The 23,789-nt window shown below is 45.7% G+C and overlaps 1 protein-coding gene across 1 annotated transcript in view; it reads left to right on the forward strand.

Moving 5' to 3' along the window:
- Positions 1-2,701: 2,701 nt before the first annotated feature.
- The window catches only part of EEA1 (early endosome antigen 1), a 49,069-nt gene continuing 27,981 nt past the window's right edge, over positions 2,702-23,789 (forward strand). The window contains 11 exon segments of the mRNA XM_061562812.1: positions 2,702-2,871; positions 14,085-14,144; positions 15,859-15,996; positions 17,304-17,437; positions 18,625-18,682; positions 19,593-19,658; positions 20,327-20,363; positions 20,526-20,639; positions 22,283-22,404; positions 23,078-23,167; positions 23,169-23,234. Of these exon segments, the coding sequence (XP_061418796.1) occupies positions 2,842-2,871; positions 14,085-14,144; positions 15,859-15,996; positions 17,304-17,437; positions 18,625-18,682; positions 19,593-19,658; positions 20,327-20,363; positions 20,526-20,639; positions 22,283-22,404; positions 23,078-23,167; positions 23,169-23,234 (915 nt within the window). The 5' untranslated portion in view covers positions 2,702-2,841.

Consider the following 23,789-nt stretch of genomic DNA (forward strand, 5'->3'; position numbering starts at 1 on the left):
TAAAATTTTTACCTACGTGACTTTACCGAACAAAAACAGTCCTTATACATATTTGTGATCATCTACTTTCTTTGCAGTATTCACTGGGTAGGCATCGGCAGGATTTAATTTCCCACTTTTCAGTGCCGCTGATGGGGACTGCAGTAGGTGGGCATTCGTCTCCGTAACTGGACATCTGTGAAAACGAGCTTTTTATAGCTCATCGGATTCCTCCAGTATAAATAAAGATTCTTATTCTGTGACCACAACCAAAGTGAGTAGCTATACTGGATGTGGTGTGCCAAGTGAGGCAACAGTCATTCCCAAGTTCTTGACTTGGACAAGATCAGGGCTTTTATCTCCAAATCTTTAATGAAGGTTGTCAATGCCTTCCTAAAGTGTTTTTTTGCGTCATCTGATATATGTTTTGCTTTGTTAAGCTGTTGTTAACTTATTGTTTTCCAGTGTCCTTGGTTATTCAATACCATCCCATGGCCATCTTTGCTTTTTAATGGTGCCTGCAACTTGAGCTCTTCAAATTTTGTTTTAAAGCTTTCGTGACTGCAGGGATTAATATTCTTGGTTCTTTCGGTAAAGTCACTTAGAAGGGAAATAATAAACTCCAAAATATATAAAACAATAAAAATTCTTTTATTTTTATTATTTTATTATTTCCCTTTTACGTTACTTTACCGAAAGAACTAAGAATTTGAATTCTTAAGTTTCATTTTTTTTCCTACTGCTGTAATTGGTTCTCTTTTTGTTGTGGTTCTGCTTGGTTTTGGGCTTTAATGGCCTGTGTTTGGTGATGGCAGTTATTGTGTTTGAGTTTGTTTTCATTGTTCTTTTCTTCGTGTTTATGTTTTTTTATGTTTACTGATGTCCCACGATAATAGAAACGCCAAAGAGAGAACAACACGGAAGGCTGATTTTAACAATTCATTCGTTAAGGGGCCGTCCATAAATGACGTCACGCGATTTTGGTCGATTTTTGACCCCCCCCCCTAGTCACACGGCGTCACAAAGTCAGACCCCCTCTCAAATATGACGTCACAAAGCTCTGCCCCCCCCCCCCAAAACCATATTTCCATTTTGAAAATAAAACATGCTTCAAATCGCTTTAAACTATTGTCATTGTAGTGCGTATTTAATGTGGCGCTGCACTCTGATGTTGTAGTAGAAAACATTTATTAAAAAGTCTATTTAAGTAAGTAGAACGTGTTTATATTTTTTTTAAGTTGCGCATTTTGATGTGACGTCCCATTTCTCACCCCCCCCCCCCTCGTCACACATCGTCACAAAGGTCTGACCCCCCTAGGTGCGTGACGTCACAAATGCAAGTGTGGTCAAAATCAACCCGGCGCTGGAAATGAAACAATTCATAACGAGCCTTGCTGTGCGCGGGGAAGCTGCCGTTTTAAACCATTTGTAACACTTTCTGTAAGCGATGAGGAAATCCTCAGGACTGAAAAGCTCGTGAAAGTTTGAAGCAAAAGTGATGAATCCACACAATTATATTCCTAGACAGCAGCTATAGGTAGTAGGATCACTCCTCCCGTCGTGTCCCATGCTCGCACACGGCTGTTGCTGTGTGGATAATCACATTGAGTGTGTATTATTAATAATTTTATTTTTGGGGATAGTAACATAAAAACAACCTAAGGTGAACATACCCATATGCTTGGTTCTTTTGGTAAAGTCACGTAAAAGGGAAATAATAAAATAATAAAAATATACAAAATAAAAATTCTCACGACGTTTCGACTGCAACACAAGCAATCATCATCAAGTGTGAAATCCACAGCAAGAAATTTTAAAAAAAGTGATTTCAAATTTTCTTGCTGTGGATTTCACACCTGATGATGATTGCTTGTGTTGCAGTCGAAACGTGAGAATTTTCATTGTTTTATTATATTTTTATTATTTCCCTTCTACGTGACTTTACCGAAAGAGCCAAGAATATGAATCCCTACAGTCACGAAAGCTTTAAATAAAAAAGTTAACATACCCCTTATATTCCTGCATACATCCGTGGAAAAATTACGAGATTACACTTAACTTGTTGTGCAACAATAGGCCACTTTGGTGTTTAATTTTTTTTTAAATATCAATGACCACCCCGTCCACCCAAAGATCCCCTATGTAGCCTTATCAGACTGTTGGGGCAAGTGCAACAGCAGGCGAGCACCTTTGAAGGCCGGCATGGTTACACGAGGGGGTGGGTGTGCCAGCACCACGCCCGGCCGCCTTTGTCTCCCCAGTGGCGATGATTTTACACAACGCACCGGATACTCATTTTTAGGCTGAGTCGACCTAGGGTATTGGTGGCCGTGAGCGGGATTCGAACTCTGGTCGCTGGGTTCGTATCGCAAGCACGCTAACCGCTGCACCACCGCTCCCCCCATCTGAATCACGCCACGTGATCACTTCCGGCATATCCATATTTGGACATATCACGTGATGCACAATTCCCCCCCCCCCCACTTCCCCCCCACTCAACCCCCTCCCCACGTGAGAAACCGTCGCGCGCACGTGACTCCGGGGGGTGGGGCAGGGGGGTCGACAGCTCCTCCCCCTTTACAACCCCGCCCTCTGGGGGCCCCTCCCCTCCTACGCCGATGTTTATCCGTAGTATGAAATATAACAGGGGGCGCTCGGGCCTCGCGCGCGACACCGCAGTTAGGGTAGGCGGCACTCATTGCATTTACCAGCGCGGATAAGCACAGGCGGGTCTATGTGCAGTAGCTTACACACAGTGTGTATACACACACACAGACACACACAGAGAGACAGGGAAAGCACTGTACATAGGACGGGGCCGGTGCGAGGCGGTCCGAGGCGGCTTTTTATTCATCAAAAACTATGTTTCGAAGGCTTTTACAGAAGGCTCCGGTGGGTAAAATGTTTTCCTCGTGGGCGGTGACGATTTGGTTGGTCGTTGTCACTGAGACTACGGCTCGTTGTTGGGATTGACGAGACTAATGCGAGGCCTTAACAGTGGAGGAGGCGTCGGAGGCGAGCAGGTGCATTGTGTGTTAATGAGCCGCGCTAATTGACGAGCAATTAATTGTTCACCCGAGGTGAACGTGCTCTGTGGACGTGTGGGATCGTGTGTGTGTGTACGTGTAAGGAGCGGTGGCGGAATGGTTAGCGCGCCGTGCGACGAACGGGTTCCAACCCGGGTTCGATTCTCGGTGGCACGTGGTTGTTGTGAAGCCTGTGCCGAGCCGGCCCCTAGGTCGACTCGGCATTAAATGGTTGACGGAGACAGCCTTGAGTAGCAAGCTCCGGCGTGCGTGGGCTTTGTCAAATGTTGGGGAGACAAAGGTGTCCGGGCGCGGTTCTAGGCACGCCACTGCGTCTGCTGCCATTGACGTGCTCGTTAATGGCATTTGCCGAAAGCAGCCTGCTGTGTGTCCACACGGGGTTCGTGTGTGTGCGTGACAATGTCTTGTAATAATAACACACGAATCAAAGGCGATGGTTGATGGAGAACCCTGGGGCAGAGCTCATAGTACAACGTATTAGAGCCTGAACCAGGTGAGCCTTGTACAATAACCAGGTGAGCTGAGAGCCTGAAGCAGGTGAGCTGAGAGCCTGAAGCAGGTGAGCTGAGAGCCTGAAGCAGGTGAGCTGAGAGCCTGAAGCAGGTGAGCTGAGAGCCTGAAGCAGGTGAGCTGAGAGCCTGAACCAGGTGAGCCTCGTATTAGAGCCTGAACCAGCTGAGCTGAGAGCCTGAACCAGGTGAGCTGAGAGCCTGAACCAGGTGAGCCTCGTATTAGAGCCAGAACCAGGTGAGCTGAGAGCCTGAACCAGGTGAGCTGAGAGCCTGAAGCAGGTGAGCTGAGAGCCTGAACCAGGTGAGCTTCTGAGAGCCTGAAGCAGATGAGCTTCTGAGAACCTGAACCAGGTAAGCTGAGAGCCTGAACCAGGTGAGCCTCGTATTAGAGCCTGAACCAGGTAAGCCTCGTATTAGAGCCTAAACCAGCTGAGCTGAGAGCCTGAACCAGGTGAGCTGAGAGCCTGAACCAGGTGAGCCTCGTATTAGAGCCTGAACCAGGTGAGCCTCGTATTAGAGCCTGAACCAGCTGAGCTGAGAGCCTGAACCAGGTGAGCTGAGAGCCTGAACCAGGTGAGCTTCTGAGAACCTGAACCAGGTGAGCCTCGTACGGTGGCCTCATCCAGGTTAGCCTCATCTGAGAGTTTTGAACCAGGTGAGCCTCGTATGAAAAGATTAACCAGATTAACCTCATTTGAAAGCCTGGACTGCTTTAAGCTCCATTAGGAAGTGAACTCAGAAATCGACGCCCTTATTCAAAACGTCGCATCTTGATGTTAAAGTCGGTGGTGAAACATCTTAAGCCACCGGTGATGAGTTTTATTGGAATTAGATCATTACAAGATACACACACTATCTTTGTAAACCTGACTACCATGTTGAGTGGTGGAGGGTTCATGAAAATAATTTTGGAATGACCCCAAAAAAAACCCAGTATGGATCATTGCATTGGCTGTGATAAATTACGTTTTAAGTGAGAGGGATCTTTGATTATGTTGCTTAACTCAACTATCGAACGTGCAAGAGAGAGTCATTTTGTCAATGCATTGCAGCACGAGAGAGCCCCCCCCCCATGCTGTTGGTCGGTCCTGGACGTCATTTGACCTCTGGGACTGTGAAGACTGGGAGCATAGATGTAGAGTAGAACAATGCAGTTTGGTGCATCGTCATCTGCTGCTGCCCACCACACATAGCCCAACACACGTAGCCCCCCACACATAGCCCCCCAAACATAGCCCCCCAAACATAGCCCCCTACACAGCACCCTACACACAGCCCCCCACACACAGCCCCCCACACACAGCCCCCCACACATAGCCCCCCACACATAGCCCCCCACACATAGCCCCCCACACATAGCCCCCCACACATAGCCCCCCACACATAGCCCCCCACACATAGCCCCCCACACATAGCCCCCTACACAGCACCCTACACACAGCCCCCTACACACAGCCCCCCACACATAGCCCCCCACACATAGCCCCCCACACACAGCCCCCCACACATAGCCCCCCACACATAGCCCCCACACACAGCCCCCCACACACAGCCCCCCACACATAGCCCCCCACACATAGCCCCCCACACATAGCCCCCCACACATAGCCCCCCACACATAGCCCCCACACATAGCCCCCCACACATAGCCCCCCACACATAGCCCCCTACACAGCACCCTACACATAGCCCCCCACACATAGCTCCCCACACAGCCCTCTACACATAGCCCCCCACACATAGCCCCCCACACATAGCCCCCCCACACTTAGTCCCCCACACAGCCCTCCACACACAGCACCCTACACACAGCCACCCACACAGCACCCCACGATAACAACCTGCTGTGCACGCTCGTTAACCCATCCAAGTAGGTACAGTACTATCCAGTTCCTGCATCGTTTCTGAGATCTGACTATTTCCAGCACGCTCCAGATGATCTGGTTCACGGCAACATAGCACGTACACATGACACAATAAGAATAAGAATGTGGCAATTATGAGTGTCATACATAATAGTTTTTAGGTCAGATCACGTGAGGACAATTCAAATGTGTTTTGTCCACCCTCCTCTACCCAGCACAACTGAATAAAGTTGTCACGTGAACTAAAGCGCCACTCTCTATTGCTCCAACACACTTCTATGTTGAATAGCAGTCAGTCAGGTCGTCCGATGTTTCGCTGGTAGTTGCAACTAGCATCATCAGAATTGAACTGCTGAGATAAGTATCACCCAACATATTGTTGAGCCCAGTGACAATCCGATTATGTATGATCCCAGGCATTGTTAAAGCAATGCCTTTTTAAAAATCTTGTTTATCCAGGGGAAAACCCCTCACTGAGTCTTAAGATATTGGAGTGGCCTGCATAGGAGATGTTTAACCACATTCATTATAAAACGTCTTCAGTATGTGGGAGGAAAGCGACCCACTATGGGCAACGTGGAATAACACGCATAGTTCTGAACAGATAGATTAAGTAGCCACATATTGTAGTGGCATCTCCTGGCCACCTGTCAGCTCACAAACCGGTAATCCACCAACCTTTGACTCTAAAACATGCACCATAGCGCCCAGCAAAATACTCTATTCTTACTTCCTAGTTGTGCTGTGGATGTTGTATGACGTGTTAATCCTGGAGGTTTGTGTAAAATATTTTTTTTATTTTCAGTGGGTAACCAATTATGTGATACATACGATGTTGTCTCTGTTGTTTGGGCCCTGTGATGAGGCTGTGTTTTGTTCACCCCGTCTGTATGTTTGTGTTGTAACCCACTGTATGTATATACACACAGCACTTTCTTTGTGTTGTGTGCTGTGTCCATAGACTCCTTTCCAAATTGTATCACTGTGTTCCAACTCGCTGTATATAAACAGAATCATGAGCGATGGGCAATTCTGTGTAATATCTATCCAGTGGCAACACATAGACAAATATAGTCCTGTCTGTTTAATCTTGCCTCTCGTACGATTAAGGGCTGTGCATGTTTTTAATAATTTACAGCCCCTTGCCAATGCACTTCTGCATGAAGGTCTCTCCATGGCTTGGAGTTCGTGGGCAGTGTTTGACCGCACGTCACCCTGGTCAGTGCCGATTGGTTAATGAGCAGGAATTCGTACCGGTTTGTATGAGACGAGCCTCTTACGTGAACATATTGGGTCCATAGCGTCATGTGTGAACCCACTGTACCACTCTTCCCTCCCCCTATTAGACCGTATGAGTCACTTCTCTGCAAGAAGGCATTGTGTGCCAAATCCCATTTACAACATTATCAACAGGCAAGTTGTCTTTTTTGCTCAAATGAGCGTAGCGTGGATGTTCACGTCTGTTGGCAGTCACAAAGCAGTTGTGGAAATTCCACATTGCCTTAGAGGGGGGCGGGTCAAGCCTACCCACAGGGTGACTTGCCAGAAATTGGTATTAATTTCACGGACCCTGGAGGGGAATTACGTTACAAATTGACTCTTTAAAAAAAGATATTTGAACTCGCGTAAATCCTATTGCAAGTCGAGAAATACAACCGCAGTGCTAACCCACCAGAATTATTATACTCCGGTACATGCCTGCAGTGTTCAGTGGCTAACCAATATTTTATGTTTCGTCTCTCTTTGGGAAACAGACTTCGATTAGTCGATATTAGTAACTCATTATTTTGCATAGGATAGCCACACTGAGTGTCAAGACTCTTTTTTGTGTAGGATGGTGCAGATTTGGATGTTTAGGCTAATTACATTAAAGAGTGTTTGGCTTATGGGAGGAGGCTTGTGGGAGGAAACCACGCAAATCAGGGAGTTAATGCTCAAAGCGCTACGTGGATCGATTCGAGAATCCATTGCGATAATGTAATCTCTTGGCCACCTCATGGCTCAAGCCTACAATACCTGGCATTCCCAGGCACTCACCCAATCAGAGCACTAACACGGCTCAACCCAACTTATCCTGCGAGATCTGTTGAGATCGGGGACGTTTCAGGGTTATTTGATCTCGGACAAAAAGAGACTTTTGTTGCCTTAAGGCAACGTTCAAAGAAACATTACTGATTGACTGGCTTATAATATGACTACAGTAACACACTATTGTTCCTCCCACGATACCCTTTGCATAAAGAGCCGGAAACAAGTGTCGGGATCGTGGGTTGTCGAGCCGGAGTTGGCTCCTATGGACGTCTGCCAAATTGTGTCTAGAAGTATAGTAATAGGTTTTTACCCTTTCAACTGGTACAAAAACTGACACCTTTATACAAGGGATCGTGTTTGTAATAACCACAACAGAAGCAGTCAAAATGCAAACAAAAAAGAAACAACTCTGATTATGATAATGATATGCACTGTCCTTGAAGTTGATTGATCCACACCCGAGACAGCTTTTCTTAGAGCCCAGTCTCCATTGGTGTTGGACCAGATGACGCCAAAAGGCGTACCATTAGAGTATTGAGAGCTCGGGGTAAGCATTTGTACACTTAGACCTCCTTTACCAGTGGCAAAATATAGTAATAGGTTTTTACCCTTTCAACTGGTACAGAAACTGACACCTTTATACAAGGCATCATGTTTGCAATCACCACAACACAAGCAGTCAAAATGCCGTGCGAGGTTCAGCGTGGAAACGGGAGTGTCGCAGGCCACGCTTCGTGCGACTTGAGTCCAAGGTTCGCAGTCGGCGCACCTTGGACACCCCCGTCCCAGTTCCCATGGTGATGTTGCAGTGAAGGGGCAGTGTCAGAAAGGATTGTCGAACGTGCACTCTGTGATAATGCTGGAAGGTCATCCTTCTTCTGAGCCCCATCGTTGCATTGGGGTCGGCTGCTCATTATTCTTCGTTTTGTGCCTTCTCAACTCGCACCCATTACACTGGTCAACAACAAAAAACACATTTTTTTTTCTGGCCTGGACTTTTGCAGCTGTTTTGGACTAATTTTAGGGTGCTGATTCCAAATCTGATCTCAGATTTGCTCTATCACATCTAATTTTTATGCTATCGGCATACTCCATTTTCATTGATTTTACCCGAAATTAACTCTGTCACTTACGATTGCAAGGTGTTGCGAGTCAGTGACTGCTTTAGTGTTAAAATATGGTGCTGTATTTTTAGGATAGTGTGTTTATAATATCATTTTATGTAGATATCCACATTTATTTAATATTTTTCTTCTGCAGTTTTTATTGAAAATGCAATATTTGATATCTCAAAAACCTAATGTGATAGACAAAAACTGATGCCAGATTTGGAATCAGCACCCCAAAATTACATTAAAACCGTTGGAATACCTTATGCCAGAAAAAATGTGTTGACCAGTGTTATCCTTATCGAGATCCGTAGACTTACATACAGATCTATAGACTCACACGTACATGATTCGTCGACTTACATAGACAACCATAGTCTTACACATCGAGACGTGTGTATTATTCTAAGCCTAAATTCCTATTATTGAATGCGGTCGACTGCTTGAATATTTTTCCTCCATACACTGCTGGGGTGCCACGGTGGCAACAATATGTTACTGCCTTGTCTGGTACACAACAGGGCATGGGTTCGATCCTGACCCTGACACCTGTATTTCTGGAGTTTGCATGTTCTGCCAGTAGTCGCGTGGATTTTTGTCCGGGTCATCCGGTTTTTCCCTCCACATTTAGAAACGTGCGTTTTGGATGAAAATGAGCTAATGGCTCGGTGAGCTTCACCTGGTAAAATAAATAAAAATGATATGCTTTGCTCAGCTAGTCACATCCAATGTTCTCATCTTGCCCCACGGCATCCTTCCATCTCGCCCTCGGGTCTCTGCCTACTCCTTCTGCCCTGCACCCCTTCTCACCACATGCCCAGACCATCTAAGTCTCGCTTCTCTGACCTCGACAATATTAGTAACCCCTGCTGAGGCTATAACATCTTCTGTCTCCTTTCCCTTTGAGATATTCCCCAGATGCATTCAATTGTAGGTCATTGGATGCCACAAAAATCCCTGTGCAACGTGCACTGATGTTTTACGCTGGTGAGCATTCAAACTGCGTGGCCTTACTTTGAAAGCTTTGAGCAGCTTGGCAAATTGTCAAATACTGTATTGCTCTTCTTGGTTCTTTCGGTAAAGTCACGTAGAAGGGAAATAATAAAATAATAAAAATAAAACATAATAAAATACAATTCTCACTACGTTTCGGCCGCAACGCAAGCAGCCGTCCTCAGGTGAAGAACTTTGTATTGCTACCAAGATGTTTGTACATCCGAATGATGAAAATCATGGTCCACGTGTATGTATGGCTATCACACGTTCCAGGCATAGTGGTGCACGTTCCTGTAATACATATCTTTGTAAGGAGAGGTTCGTGGATCACGCAGAAATGTGTGAAACTCCCAAAGCTGATGGGCTGTGAGGTGGCCACTAGGTGGCAGTGTGGCAGGTCATTCTGTTCACCCACTCGCGTTCTCCCCGTGGTCGCGTGGATTTTTTCCCAGGTCCTCCGGTTTTTCCCCTCCACATTTAGAAACATGCTTTTGGAATATTTGGCTGCTATAAATTTGCACGTGGTAAGCCACTTCGTTCAGCTACCATTAGTAGCCAGTTCACTTCTGAAAAAGAGCTACATTGCTCAGTGGGCCTTATGTGGTAAAATAAAATAGTTTTTTGCCTTATCCCCATGACATCCGTGGGTTTTCTCAGGGTAGCCCGATTTAATCCCGCGTGAAAGAACGTACGCTTGAAATGGAGTTGAATCAAACATCCCGATGCAGGATCCTCATGGAAAAAACGTCTTGATACTTGGTGAAGTTTCCTCAAATGAGTACACGCCGTGCCCATTATTACAGTACAAGCTGTAACAACTCCTGCAGTGCCTCATTAAAACACGAGAGTGCAGAGAGACCCCCGTATTTATAGCCCCCAAGTAGCGTGCTCTAATTGTGCCTTGTTGCTACACACATGTGTTGACAAAGTGTCCCCCCCACACCCCCCCAAATTACATCTGTAGCACTGATGGCTAAAGATGTTATTTCGGCAAATTGTTGTGGCTCTTTCTTTGGCATTGCACTCAAAGAGTCTTAATCACGTGACAGATAGCTTCAGAACTCTATGCAGCTCCAGCTCTGCTCCCTTGGAGTCTGTTGTTGGGGTGGGGGGGGATGACGTTGAAATGCATTAATTTGCTTCTCCCAGTAATTGTCTGCATCAGTCAGCCGCAGCAGACGCTTTGCCACCACCGTTGTTGCCGTGGCTTTTCCCTTGGCCGTGCCACCACGATCGAGGAGTGACGGTGACCAGCTCGCCGCCACCACCACCACCGCCAAAACCCCCGTGGTCCGGCGCGAACGGATTGTGCGGGGACTGCGAGGCGACAGCGGCGGTGGCGGTGACAGCGAGCCCGGCCCTTAGCCAAAGACGCGTCGTGTAGGAGAGCACGTTGAGAGATGGTCGAGGCCGGTGGGTTGGGGGGGTGGTGGTGGTGGTGCTGTGTTCGGAATCGGAATGGTGGAGGAGCATGGTTGCGGCTCATGTGTCACTTTGACGTTGTGTGCACGTGCAGGTTTGGGAATCCCCTAAATGTCCCCCACACACCCCCCCAAAGCAGTAATGGGTCGGTGTAGGAATGTAGTGTTTCTGCCCTGCTTTGTGAGTCTTTCAATTGCCACGATTTGGTGTCATGATTTTTTTTGAGAATCAATTGTTTATTTTTATTTTTCGTCTTCTTCCGGTGTGGTGATTGTAGAACCAATACTGCCTGCAAGGTTTTTTTTATTGCTTGTCCACAAACTGCTTTTGTGTGCGTCTTGGCGACTAACCACGGTTTCGGAGCCTTTCCAAGTTTGCCATTCTTCTCCACTCAAATACAGATCGAGTTCTTGCACGCCGCACATGACTGATGATCGCTAAACATGGTCCACACAATGAATAGAGCGTTGATTAAAATTTAAAGCCCTCGCTGACGCATGGGACAAAGAGATTCGCGTTTATACATAACGCACACGCAAAATCTTGAATATTAATTTCAATCGCCGCTTTATATATCTTGTAGGACGTGTTTAGTAATAAGGTTTGTGCAGCAATGAACACATCAATGCATTTTATTTAAGAGAGAACATTGGTGAACATGTAAAGGTGCAGTGGGTTGCCACCACTGGACTTTGCCACTGTGTGAACGAGTTACAGCGTACGCATACGAAAACAAATCCGCCCGTTGAGATGTACGGTTCACCTAATTATAAGCATAAAAATCTATTTTAATTCATGCATCTACACATCGCTGCATGCATCGTGCGGCGTTAGTTTCTTAGAATCATTCATCAGCTCTGATGGTGGTCGGCACATGCGCGTGCTATTTTCAAATTCGTCATAACGCCATCGTAGTAGCCTTGGGAAAACGTGCGTGGCCCAGTTTTCCTACTCCCCTGAGGCTATTAAGCTCAAGAAAAAAAAAGATCTCTGCAATTAGAGGCGCGTTATTTTTAACGTTGAACGACACAACAGCGTGCATTGGGCCGCTTACCCCACTTACAAACGCAGAGACCACAACCCATAGGCTCCCAGCGGCAATGGTACCACCTTGACTTGGAAAATATATAATAGGCGACGTTTCAGGCAATGATCCGGCTTCATAGCGTTGTAATGCCGTCACGGTTATATGCTGCAGGATGTATACGCTATGAAGAAGGGCCATAGCACTAAACGTCAGGGGCGCTGCGGTGGCGAGATGTTAACTCCTTTGCCTGGTATACAGGAGGTCGTGGGTTTAATTCCGACCCTGATACCTTGTATATTTGGAGTTTGCGTGTTTTCCACGTGGTCGCGTGGATTTTTCTCCAGGTCCCTCCGGTTTTTTCCCTCCACATTTAGAAGCATGCTGTTCGAGTATTTGGCTGCTTTAAATTTCCACGTGATAAGCCACTTCGTTGAGCGATCATTTGTGGCCAGGTCGCTTCTGAAAAAAGAGCTACATAGCTCGGTGGGCCTTACCTGGTAAAATAAAAAATAGTTTAGTTTAAACGTCACCTATTATATTTTTTTTCCATTGAAGGCCGCAGTGTGGTGAGGTTTTGTTGCTGTTGGTTGTGCTTGTGCACCAACCAGCGAATGCGGGATCACCACATAATTTGTCTGGCAGTGGGACTTCCGTGCAGTATGAAGAGTGTTGATTGTAAAAGTGATGAATTTTAATGTCTTGGGGTAGGGGGCGCGGGTGACGTAATGGTTCGTGCACTGAGCTGTGAACAATTCCCAGTGCGCCCCCACTTCTCCCGGTCTCTCTTCTGACCAGCGTGGCTAAACAAATCACTTAAATACAGAAACATAGACTGAGAGGTCTTCATTCAGAGTGGAATTGCAAAGGGTTGTAAAAGATAATAACTTGAGTTAAGGGATATGTTCCGCGGAGGCGCGTGCACTGTTTATTGCACGTGCTTATTTTGTAAAAAAGTATATATATGATCAAAACTGTTGAACATTGATCGTGGCTGAGAATATGAACACACACGTCAGTATGTTGGAACACTCCAGCCTTTACTTCACAAGTGAGATATCTTCAATACGAATCATATTTCCTGAAGAAGGAAATGCTGACGATTTAGCATTTGCACAAAGGCTGTATTAGAGCTCTTCACACATTTTTTACGTGTGATATGAAACTCGTGGTTTTTCAGCGTGCACTATTATTATTCTGTTATGATGTTTTTTTTTCATCATTTGTAGATTTGATTGACACAAGGATTTTACAGTAGTAGTAAACATTAGCATGGAATACTGCTCCATCGTGTTAGGTTCATATCGCCTACGACCAATTTACCCCAAATGCACCCAATTGCATCATGTCTCGGATGCTAAGCAGGTTTGTTCCTGCTTAGTTCGAGCTAGCCAGAGCCAGACTAGCAGTACTTGAGTTTTACCTCTTTGTATCCGTGGGTTTTTTCCTTCAATGCAACAAAGGCAAACTCGTACTGGCCAAACATACCGATGCAGAATGTGCCTGAAAGAAAGTTTCACCAAGTCCCATTGCCCGTTGAGACTTTCCCAGGAAAATAATAGCATATTATCATTATTATAATATATGGACTGAGAAGTATTTGCATGCCACTAGAACCAGAGTTTGTAGCCTATCGGACAAGAGTAATTTGAAAATAATGACACCAAAACGCCTTTATGCCTCACGAACAACAGGTGAGTTTTGTTTCGTTTTTTTTTAAGGGTTTAATTTCTTTGAGCGAAGCCTGTTTTGAAGCACCCTGGTGAGTTTCAGCTGGGTTGAGCTTGATCGTGTGTCTGCAGAGGCTGTTTTTCTTCCTTAATGTCCGCTTCCTTTCCACCGCCAAAAAGGCGCCCCTTTGTGTTTGTGCCGAATGTTAATTATCGGGGGCCGCATGCTTTTTCTGCACCGCGGCTGTACCCTTAACAACTGCGCTTCCGTGCGGACGATTCTTCTGCCAAGAAAACGTGAATGAATTACTGTAATCGGTCAGTGGAGTGCGGGCGGAAGTTTCGTGCCCAAATGAAGTTTTAAACTTTTTTTTTGATGGAAAGCGTAACCCAAAACTGTGACCGCATCTCGCACTGTGTTTGATGTAGACTCCAGGAAAACCGGGTACAGATGACCCCTCGGCAGATGCCAACAATGACTCCTCGGAGGTAAGATGATGGCGTACACACCTACAACTCACGTTTGTGGTCGCCGGTCGGAGAGAGTGGCAGGGAAGTGTAGTGCAGCAGATGCAGGAAGGGTTAGTTAGGAGACAGCCACTGGCTTTTGTTTCAGTCGTCGGATGAATCACTCAACGTATTAATATCACAATTGCCCTTTTTTATGCAAATAAGTTGTGCAACTGCTTTTTTTTTAAGCGGTGTCTCTTTAACAGCCACTGCTTTAATTGTGTTCTTTTATTGATTAATATTTAATTTATACAGTGTTCCTGATTAGAACTGTCTCTTACTTTCGGCCGTAAAACACGCAGCATCCTAAATTGTATTTTTCAGCAAAATACAGAAAGCTGCATAATTTATTTGTCCTTTTGGCAAGGAGTATACTTTTTTTTGCAGGGATGTATACCTTATTTTATCCATCCTATCGATTTCCCAGCAACTTTTATATGAATGACCGATGGTTGTTCGGATAAAAAAAAGTGAATAGGCATCCTCGGTAACTGCCGCCTATAACTTAGCTCCACCTCGAGCTGTGATATCATGTGCCCTTTTGGGCAACAGAGGACCTGCATTGAATCTTCCCCCAAGCCCCCTATGTTAATAACTACACTGCTGATTCAGGTTCGGGGTGATTGCTATGCTCCATTACTGACCGCGGAGGGAGGATACGTTGGAGGGATGACACAATGGAGGGAGATCACAATGGGGGGAGAACACAATGGGGGGAGAACACAATGGGGGGAGAACACAATGGGGGGAGAACACAATGGGGGGAGAACACAATGGAGGGAGAACACAATGGGGGGAGAACAATGGAGGGATAACACAATGGGGGGAGAACACAATGGGGGGAGAACACAATGGAGGGAGAACACAATGGAGGGAGAATTCAATGGGGGGAGAACACAATGGAAGGAGAACACAATGGGGGGAGAACATAATGGGGGGAGCACACAATAGGGGGAGAACACAATGGAGGGAGAACACAATGGAGGGAGAACACAATGGAGGGAGAACACAATGGAGGGAGAACACAATGGAGGGAGAACACAATGGCTCTCAGGGGGAGACCTGAAGACACAATTTTCCTTTGCGGTGCAAGATTGGGTTATGTGGTTCTGCAATCATATATCCAGTGTCTACAACATTATCCCACAATTAAGTTACCAAAAAATGTAAATAATTATCCAATATATGGGTCTCGGGGAAGGAGCAGTGGTATAGTGGTGAACCTGGCGAGCCAAGTTTGATTTCCAGCCATGGATAATATCACTGGCGAGCGGTATCTGAACCGGTCCTGCCCCCCACCTTTCTCAATTTGCACTGACCAACATGGTGAAGTATGCTGAAATAAAATAAAAACGCGATAACTGACATAGCATGAGAGGCCTTCATCTGTCGGTGGAATGAGAATGGATTTAAATGTTTACATTTTATGGGTTGCAGGTCTCCCCTTCAAATAAAGAGTTCATCTCATTTCACAGTATACTATTCATTTTACCGCGCTTTATTGAACCAGGAATTATCCCACTGAGATCCATTATTAAACGGGACGCCCCTCTGGGCGTGCGCATCCGCCACGAAGGCACGCCGCTGCAGACGTCAACGTTTCTCAGCAAAGGCGACGTGACGGGAGGGAGGGGATCATCACCCCGGAGTGCCCGGGTTCGTTTGACTCTCGAGAGTGAACGTGTCTCCCCAGGGGTTCATCTGCCCCGTGTGCATGCAGCCGTACAGCTCGGCAGTGGAATTGTTCTCGCACCACGAGTCTGCGCACAGCGTTCCGCCGCTGGTCAGGGCGCCCGATAGCGCCGCCCCGCCACCCGGGCACCACACCGAAGTAGTTTTTTTGTCGTCGTCTCTTTACATCGCTGGCTTGCTGTGGCGCAAGGGCGACCTGCAGTGAGGGCGCTAGTGGGAGCGCGAGATGGATTAGGCTGCGCTTTTGAATTAGTGAAATGAAGCTTCCCCCCCCCAGCCCATAATTCGGGTACGGCCAGTCTCAGGAGCGGACGAATTTTGTTGATTGAATTACATGTTTCTGCACACCACGTCTTCTTTAAACGTAAGAAAACTAAAACAAATGTTGGCCCGCTCCTGTTTTGGCCTCCCTGCAAAAGAGCGGAGTGCCCAATTCTCTAATTGAAGTGCAGTTTAATTGATCCCTTGCTAATCTGGGTTTGCATGCTGTGTGCTCGTTATAGGGGGTTTTACTGTGTGTGTTCGCGCGACCTTTTAAAAGCAGACGTACCAACTGACCCACAATTTGTGGATCACACTCACGGTTTGAACATTGAAGCTCAATTTTGTATTGCAAATAAAACATTGAATTGATGGAAAATTGCAGTGCTATTTAATAAATCGATTAGAATGGTTTTCATATATATAAAGGCATTACACAGGATGCTAGTTCAATCATATCTCTCGCTACAGTAAAACCTTGGATTGCGAGCATAATTCGTTCCGGAAACGTGTTTGTAATCCAAAGCACTCGTATATCAAAGCACTCGAATATCAGTTGTGATCACGTGACGCTCGGCAGACAAAGCGTATACACGTACTACTTGTACTGCAAGACCTCGCTCGTTTATCAAATTAATATTTATTTACATTTTTGCTCGTCTTGCAAAACACTCGCAGACCAAGTTACTCGCAATCCAAGGTTTTACTGTATTCATAAATTGACCCACAAATGAGGACGAAAAAGTTGGCATCTGTTTAAGGCCACTGGGACTGCTCGAGTGTGGGTTTGTTTGTGTTGTTTGGCATTGATGAGAGAAGCGATTCTCTTCGAGGGAGTTTGCCGTGCTGGAAACCTGCTCTGATTTCACCAAATAGCATGCATGGCGCTGTCTTGGATTGCTTAAATGTTAATTGCAAAGGAGACCCATTGGTTTCTTCAATTAGCGGCATCCTGGAACAAGCCACGGAAGCCCTTTTACAAATGCTCATTAAAAAAAGTGTGTGTTTACCGTGGCTGGGGAGGAGACCATGTGTTGCAAGCAATCGGCTGACCAGAGCAAACGCGTCGCTTATCTGCCGTCCACGGTCCTGGTCGTTTCTGCATAACATCAGCGAGCAGCGAATGAGTGGCTCTCTTGCCACCCGTGCGACGACGTGTTTGCTTGTTTGTGCGCGCGTGCGTAGGGTTTCATTTGCCCCATTTGCATGAAGTCGCTTGGCTCGGCAGATGAGCTCAGCAGGCACTACCAGAGCTGCCACAGCGAGGGGTCGTCAGCGGATGGAACGCCCGACTCGGTCAGCGTCCCGTCCCACAACAGGTACCGGTCGATTGTGCCCACCCTCCCGTCATGTGTCATGCCACTTTCCCGGTTTTCCATAGTATATGCGGAAGCGTTTTGTTGGGGGAAGGACGTGCGGTTCGCAGGGTTTTATGAATCCCATTTACAGTACCCATAAATGAGGTTGAGTTAAACGCGTTTGTTTTTCCAGGTGAGAACTCAAAAGAGAGCAGGATAGTATAATTTGCAAGAGTTGACCTCGGTCACCGAAGTGAGAGAAGCAGATCAAATAAAAGTACGGCAATGAAGCGAACGGGAATCGGAGCGAAAAAAATTGTGTCACATGAGGAATCTAAAGTATTGCATGAGATTAAATCGATGTAAAAGGAAAAAAAAAACCCCGAACGTACATTGTCTCAGGCAGATTGTGTTTAGACAATTGAGTTAAAGAAACCATAAACAGATATAGGGTGACGGGTACTTTTATATAAACAAACAAGGATACAGTAAAACCTTTTTCACTCGCGTATTTTTCTTACGCGAAATTTGATGATACACGATATTATAATTGCATACCGGTTTCAGTTTTCATGCCTTTTCCCCTCTACTATTCGCGATTTGCCACCACTGCATCCTGGGGGGAGGGGTACTGTACTTGTGCAGTACAGCGGTGGATTGTGGACCATTTGCCACCATCCACAGTGCTTTTACTCTTTCAAGTGCCTTTTGCCTTCTGTGCAATTCTTTCCTTATTTTGTGATGAGGTTTTTTTCATATTTCGATCATGGGGCCTTAGAGTCAAGTGAGCGGTGGAAATGCGAGCCACAGTAAAAGGCAGAAATGAGTGATGAGTTGAACTCAAAAAATAGTCGGTGCATGACTGTCGATAGGCGTAATTAATGTTATGGAACATTTACATTTTCTCGCGTATGTTCAGTCAGATACGGGAATCTAACCCCCTTTATTGCCATATGAACATAGTCTCTACATTCGCGAATTCTACTTTCACGCAGACTTTCAACAACAGAACCCTTGCGGATGTCGAGGCCTTGCCGTGTATGTCAAATGCAATTGCAAATGAAGTCATAAAAAAAATCGATAGTTTAGCATCAAGTTCGTCTTGGTATTGATTTTGGCTCAATCACAGTTTTAAGGACATCCCGTGGATTTCCACAAAACAAACACTTTAAAATGTTTCTGATAATAAGGCCGATGTGCATTTCCAGGGACGGGGAGGTGACCATACTGAGGCAGGAGCTCAATGAAGTTCAGACATCGCTAAAGGTGAGGCATTCATTGTATATGGCGTGAGTCCTGAAGTCCTGTTGAGTAAAGACTTGCATTCTTGGAACCCAAAAACACACCCAGAGATGTGTGGTAAATGTACAAGCTACTTATGTTGTATACTAGTTTGTTTCTCCAAAACGTAACTGTTGGTGAAGTTCAAGATTATGTCATTTGCCGTGACTCGGTAGCGCATTCTACATGAGAGAAATTAAACTGCAAGGTGGCTGGGTGTAATAGAGGTCAGAGCATTGCGCTGACACCACTGAAATCCTGGATGTGAATCTGGGTTTCAGCTTCCCGCGATCAAATCGAGTTGTTAAGTGTGGTGCGTTATCTCAGCACAGTTCACCAACGACCTTACTAAAAAAAGACGTCACATTAAACTTAGTTAATATGGATACATTTGATCTCTGAAAATGCTAAATATTGGTTTTACTGCCATGTGATGATCATTTTCCGATCTAGCAGACATCTGATCGCATTTACCCACGAATGTATGAATACGCAAGGGCACTTGAAGGGGTCTCAGAAGTAGTTCTGTGGTATTTATTTTTTAAGAGCCAATTATTATAGGCATAGGTTTGCGTTGACACTGCGAGGAATCCGATTGGCACTCTTATGACATTTCACCGATCGTACAATTGTAAAAAAAAAATTCCGTTTAATGTTTTGGTAAATTAAATATTTTTGTCTTATTAAAGATTAAAGTCCCAAACAATTGGGTTGCACCAAATCAGTTCATATTTTTTTAAATGTATAAACGTCCTCGTGTTTGTCTCACAGAGGTGGTGTCAAATCTGTGGGACTGTACCAGTTAACATTTAAATAATCTATATAATTGTCTCCTTAGCCACTGAATGTGTGGTCTCAGCCTGCCTGACTTACTGAAGAGTTGTCGTGTTTGTAGGAGGAGAGATGGTACTCAGAAGAGCTCAAGAAAGAATTGGAAAAGTTACAGGGGCAGCCCAAGCAGGTTCGTTTAACTCTGGTTGAAAGCCATTCTCTGTCAATCGAATAATGGCATGCTTTGTGTATGATTGCTCCGAGGCATGGATTTCCGTTCAAGCGCAGGTGTTTTTTTCTGTACAAGACGGATTAAAAGTGATGTTTAAATGTCAAGAATGCAATGATTTACCATGCTCACAGTTTGGTGGATTTTCAGGTTTGACAATCAAAATTCCGTGAAAGAAAACAACTCGGCGCGTTCGTCAATAACACTTGAGTTATTTAGTTAACTGTACTTGTGCACTACTGCCAACCAGGCATGTCCAAATATTTTTTTCAGTTTGATTAAAGGGTCAGTTCTTCTTCAGGTGTACATTCATTTGTACTGTATGATATGCATTGCATGATATGTCTTCTTCTGTCTTACTCTTTATTAGGTTAAATTAACACTTGCATTACATTTGCAAAAAAGTGGAAATAATTATTCCATGTATGATTTGACACATACATTAAAAGTGAAAGATACAATTTAATTAAATTTGTGAGTCATTATACACGTAGTAAAATGTGAATGTGTGCAATTAACACATTCATTGATTCACGTGAACAACCCCACATTAGATTCTAATTAACAACACATAGCTGAGCAGTTATCGTGCGTTCGAGCCTAGTTTATGACTGTTTGTATCTTTGCAGGAAGGCGACAAAGACGGTGAAAAGGTTGATACGGCAGGTACATGTTTACCAAGGGTCTGCTCTCTCTTCAGATAAGCACATTTCGCAAGCCTGATACAAACCCCTTTTTACATTTAAAGACGCAAAACCATACTTTTTGCGAACCGCGTGGGCACGCAGAGTCGTCGAGTGTGCACGTGTGCCCGATTCGTCGTTGCAGAGGTGCAGGCCCTGCAAGCCCAACTGGACGATGCTCTGACGGCGAACCAGGAGATTCAGCGCATGAAGGATCTTCTGGAGCAGAAGGCGGCCTCCTTGGCCTCTGACATGGCTGGTGAGAATAATCATCATCATCATCATCGTCGTCATCATTTATTGTAAATTATGTCACACCTCACCTGTATTATGTGTATAAGGGGGAAGGCCCCGGGACCATACAGTGTAATTGTGGACATTGTCAAAGCAGCAGGACCGAAATTGGTGGACTTGTTCATGAAATGTTTTAAAAAATAATTAAAATACCATAATAAGGGAATGATGCCTCAGGCCTTCTTCTCAAAACAGGAGGAAAAAGTCTACAGCCCCAGAAGCCTCCTCTTTTAGACACCACGGAGTTGGAGTAAAGAGATCGCTTCATTTGCAGGTTGCTAAATGGATTGTTGCATCGATAGGATGGTGAAAAATGGTGGAGACTTGGGCAGGCCTTCATCCAGCAGTGGATTGATCATGGCTGCCCCTGATCATGACAGGACCTCACACCTCGGCGCCAATATAGTTCTCGCTCGTGTTATTAGTAGTAAGTTTATTACCAGTCTTGGTAATAAACATACATTTTACGAATCGTAAATCATCTGTATGCAGAACTGTTTGGGGCTCACTCGACAGGAGGGTCTGCTTTATGCACTCGGGCATGAAATCATTGCCTCTGACAAAATCACTTGGGTCACGCCTGGTATCGTTAGATCTCTGGAGCTAAGCAGGCCTGAGCCTGGATAGTGCTTGGATGCAGTGCCGGATTATCGTTGCAGCCATAGTAGCATATTCTATGGGCCCCGCACTTTCAAAGGCTCCCGGCTAAATGCTTTGAAGCTATCAATTCCGGTTCAGTGATTCTGCACTTGCTCTTACTATAGTACTATTCAACTTTATGAACGACTGGGTGTTTAAGGTTAGCGATTTGTCGTATTATCTGGCTGTATAGCAAATGAAAAAATACAATTACTTTACTATGCAAGTAAAAAAATTGTGTTTTAATATTTATGTGGTTTATTTATTAATTTAGGGCCCCTTTATAACATGTGCTACAGGCCCCGCGCTAGCTTAATCCGGCACTGCTTGTATGAATGGCCGCCATGTAGAACACGGGTTGTCGGCTGCTGTGGAACTGCATTGTTAACCGATGGTAGTGCAGAAAGATCCATTCTTGAGCTGTACTTTTCGTAAATGTTTTGTGCTGCACAACTTTTGCCAATCTGCACTGATCCAGCATTGTAAAGTATGGTCAAACAACCCCCAGAATCTTGCGCAACATGAGGGAGACCCTCATCCAGCACTGGCTTGACAAAAGGGCTTCACACGTACGTGACATTATCATGTTTGAAACGGATGTATTTTATCCAAAGTGTGATAATATATTGTTTATATAATTATTTCTCAGGGACATTTGAATAATTCCCATTTTAGAGCTCACAAAGTTACACATTCTTGCCTATGTAATTATCAGTGCTCTGAAGATGAAATTACAAAAAAAAACGTTGAAAACGTACATTTGAATTTCTGATTGCTAAAATCCCATGTGTTTTGGTTAGCGCTCTGATGTGCAGCCGTCATGCTTTGTGCCAGCATGTCGGGGGTCATTGAGAGCGGGCGAACCCGATGATTTCAGACTGGCAATGAACTCGTTTTTCTGCACTGCCACTGGCTCGCGACTGGCGTACGATGGCATGCAGCTGCTGTTCCCCTCCTGCCGCCCCGCAGGCGTGAAGTCGTGCGTGGATGAGGAGAAGGGCCTGAAGGAGGCCGCTGAGGAGAAGATCAGGGAGCTGAGTGATGCCCTCACGAAGGAAAAGGCCGTTGTGGAAGACTTAAAAACAGAGCTGGTATGATTGTGGCACGGAGGGACGAGTTGCGTTAAGAGGGGGAACCTCGCTGGCTCGTGCTGCGTTACGTGTTGGGAACGCTAACTACAGCCGCCTAATGTGCATGTGCTCGGTATTGTCTTGCTAATTATCCAGTCCGTCTGGCTGAATGACATTGCACAGCCTGATGTCATGAGCTGTGGTGTCATGTCTACCATTATTTACACTGGACAAAGTATAAATGTGATTTTTTTTTTCAACAGCTGTGTTTAAGTTTGTTTTATGCGTTGTTACCTAATGAATATTGCTCAGTAATTAAAAAAAATAATATGCACACATATCCATAGACGCTTGAGACATGTAACTCTATTGCCAAGGATAATGCGAATGTGAATACAAATTAACAGTTGAACCTGTGAGAGTGCACGTGTAATAATTTTAAATATTGGCAGCAATGTTTAATTGAGTCCCAAGATTTAGCTGTTACAGAAGATCCTGTCCAGGATTATTTATCTAATTCTTCGTTGTTTTTCTCTGAGCACATTTCCATTCTGGAGGAAACTTCGAGTGTCCAGGAGGAAAAAAAATCCTAACTCCTGCAAACGAAACGGGCAGACAACAGTCAAAACCCCTTTAAACACTCCGCTTTGCAGACTGACAGCCCATTAACAAACCTGCTTGCTCCGCTGCCCAGATGCAACGCCCAGGCGTGGATGATGTGGAGGTGCTAAAGAAGGAGCTGGTGCAGGTGCAGACGCTCATGGACCAGCTGACGCGTGAGCGCTGAGGAGGCATCCGAGCGGCTCAATGAGCAGCACCGACAGCTCCAGCAGAAGCACAGCCAGGCCCAGGTGAGGGGCATGGTCGGGAATAGGCACAAGGTGCATGCCGAGGTATAGGTGAAGGGCATGGCTGGGTTACAGGTGGGGGGCATGGTCGGGTTTCGGCAAGGTGCATGCCTAGGTACAGGTGAAGGGCATGGCTGGGTTACAGGTGAGGAGCATGGTCAGGAATAGGCAAGGTACATGCCTAGGTACAGGTGAGGGCATGGCTGGGCTACAGGTGGGGGGCATGGTCAGGTTTCGGCAAGGTGCATGCCTAGGTACAGGTGAAGGGCATGGCTGTGGGTACAGGTGAGGGGCATTGGCAGGCATAGGCGAGGGGCATGGTCAGATATCGGTAAAGGGGCATGACTAGGTACAGGTGTGGGGCATGGCTGGATACAGGTGACGGGCATTGGTAGGCACAAGTGAGGGACTGTGGCTGGGTACAGATGAGGCGCATGCCTGTGCACAGGTGATGGCACAGGCATGGGTAATAGTCAGCTCAAGGTGAAGGGTGCAGCTGCTTCCCACTTACTGCTACGGAGCTTTGCATGGCTGCATTTCATTATCTTTTTTTTTAAA

Source organism: Lethenteron reissneri, chromosome 30 (assembly GCF_015708825.2).
Source record: "Lethenteron reissneri isolate LAM-NWPU_2019-01 chromosome 30, ASM1570882v1, whole genome shotgun sequence".
In the NCBI taxonomy this organism is placed as follows: domain Eukaryota; kingdom Metazoa; phylum Chordata; class Hyperoartia; order Petromyzontiformes; family Petromyzontidae; genus Lethenteron; species Lethenteron reissneri.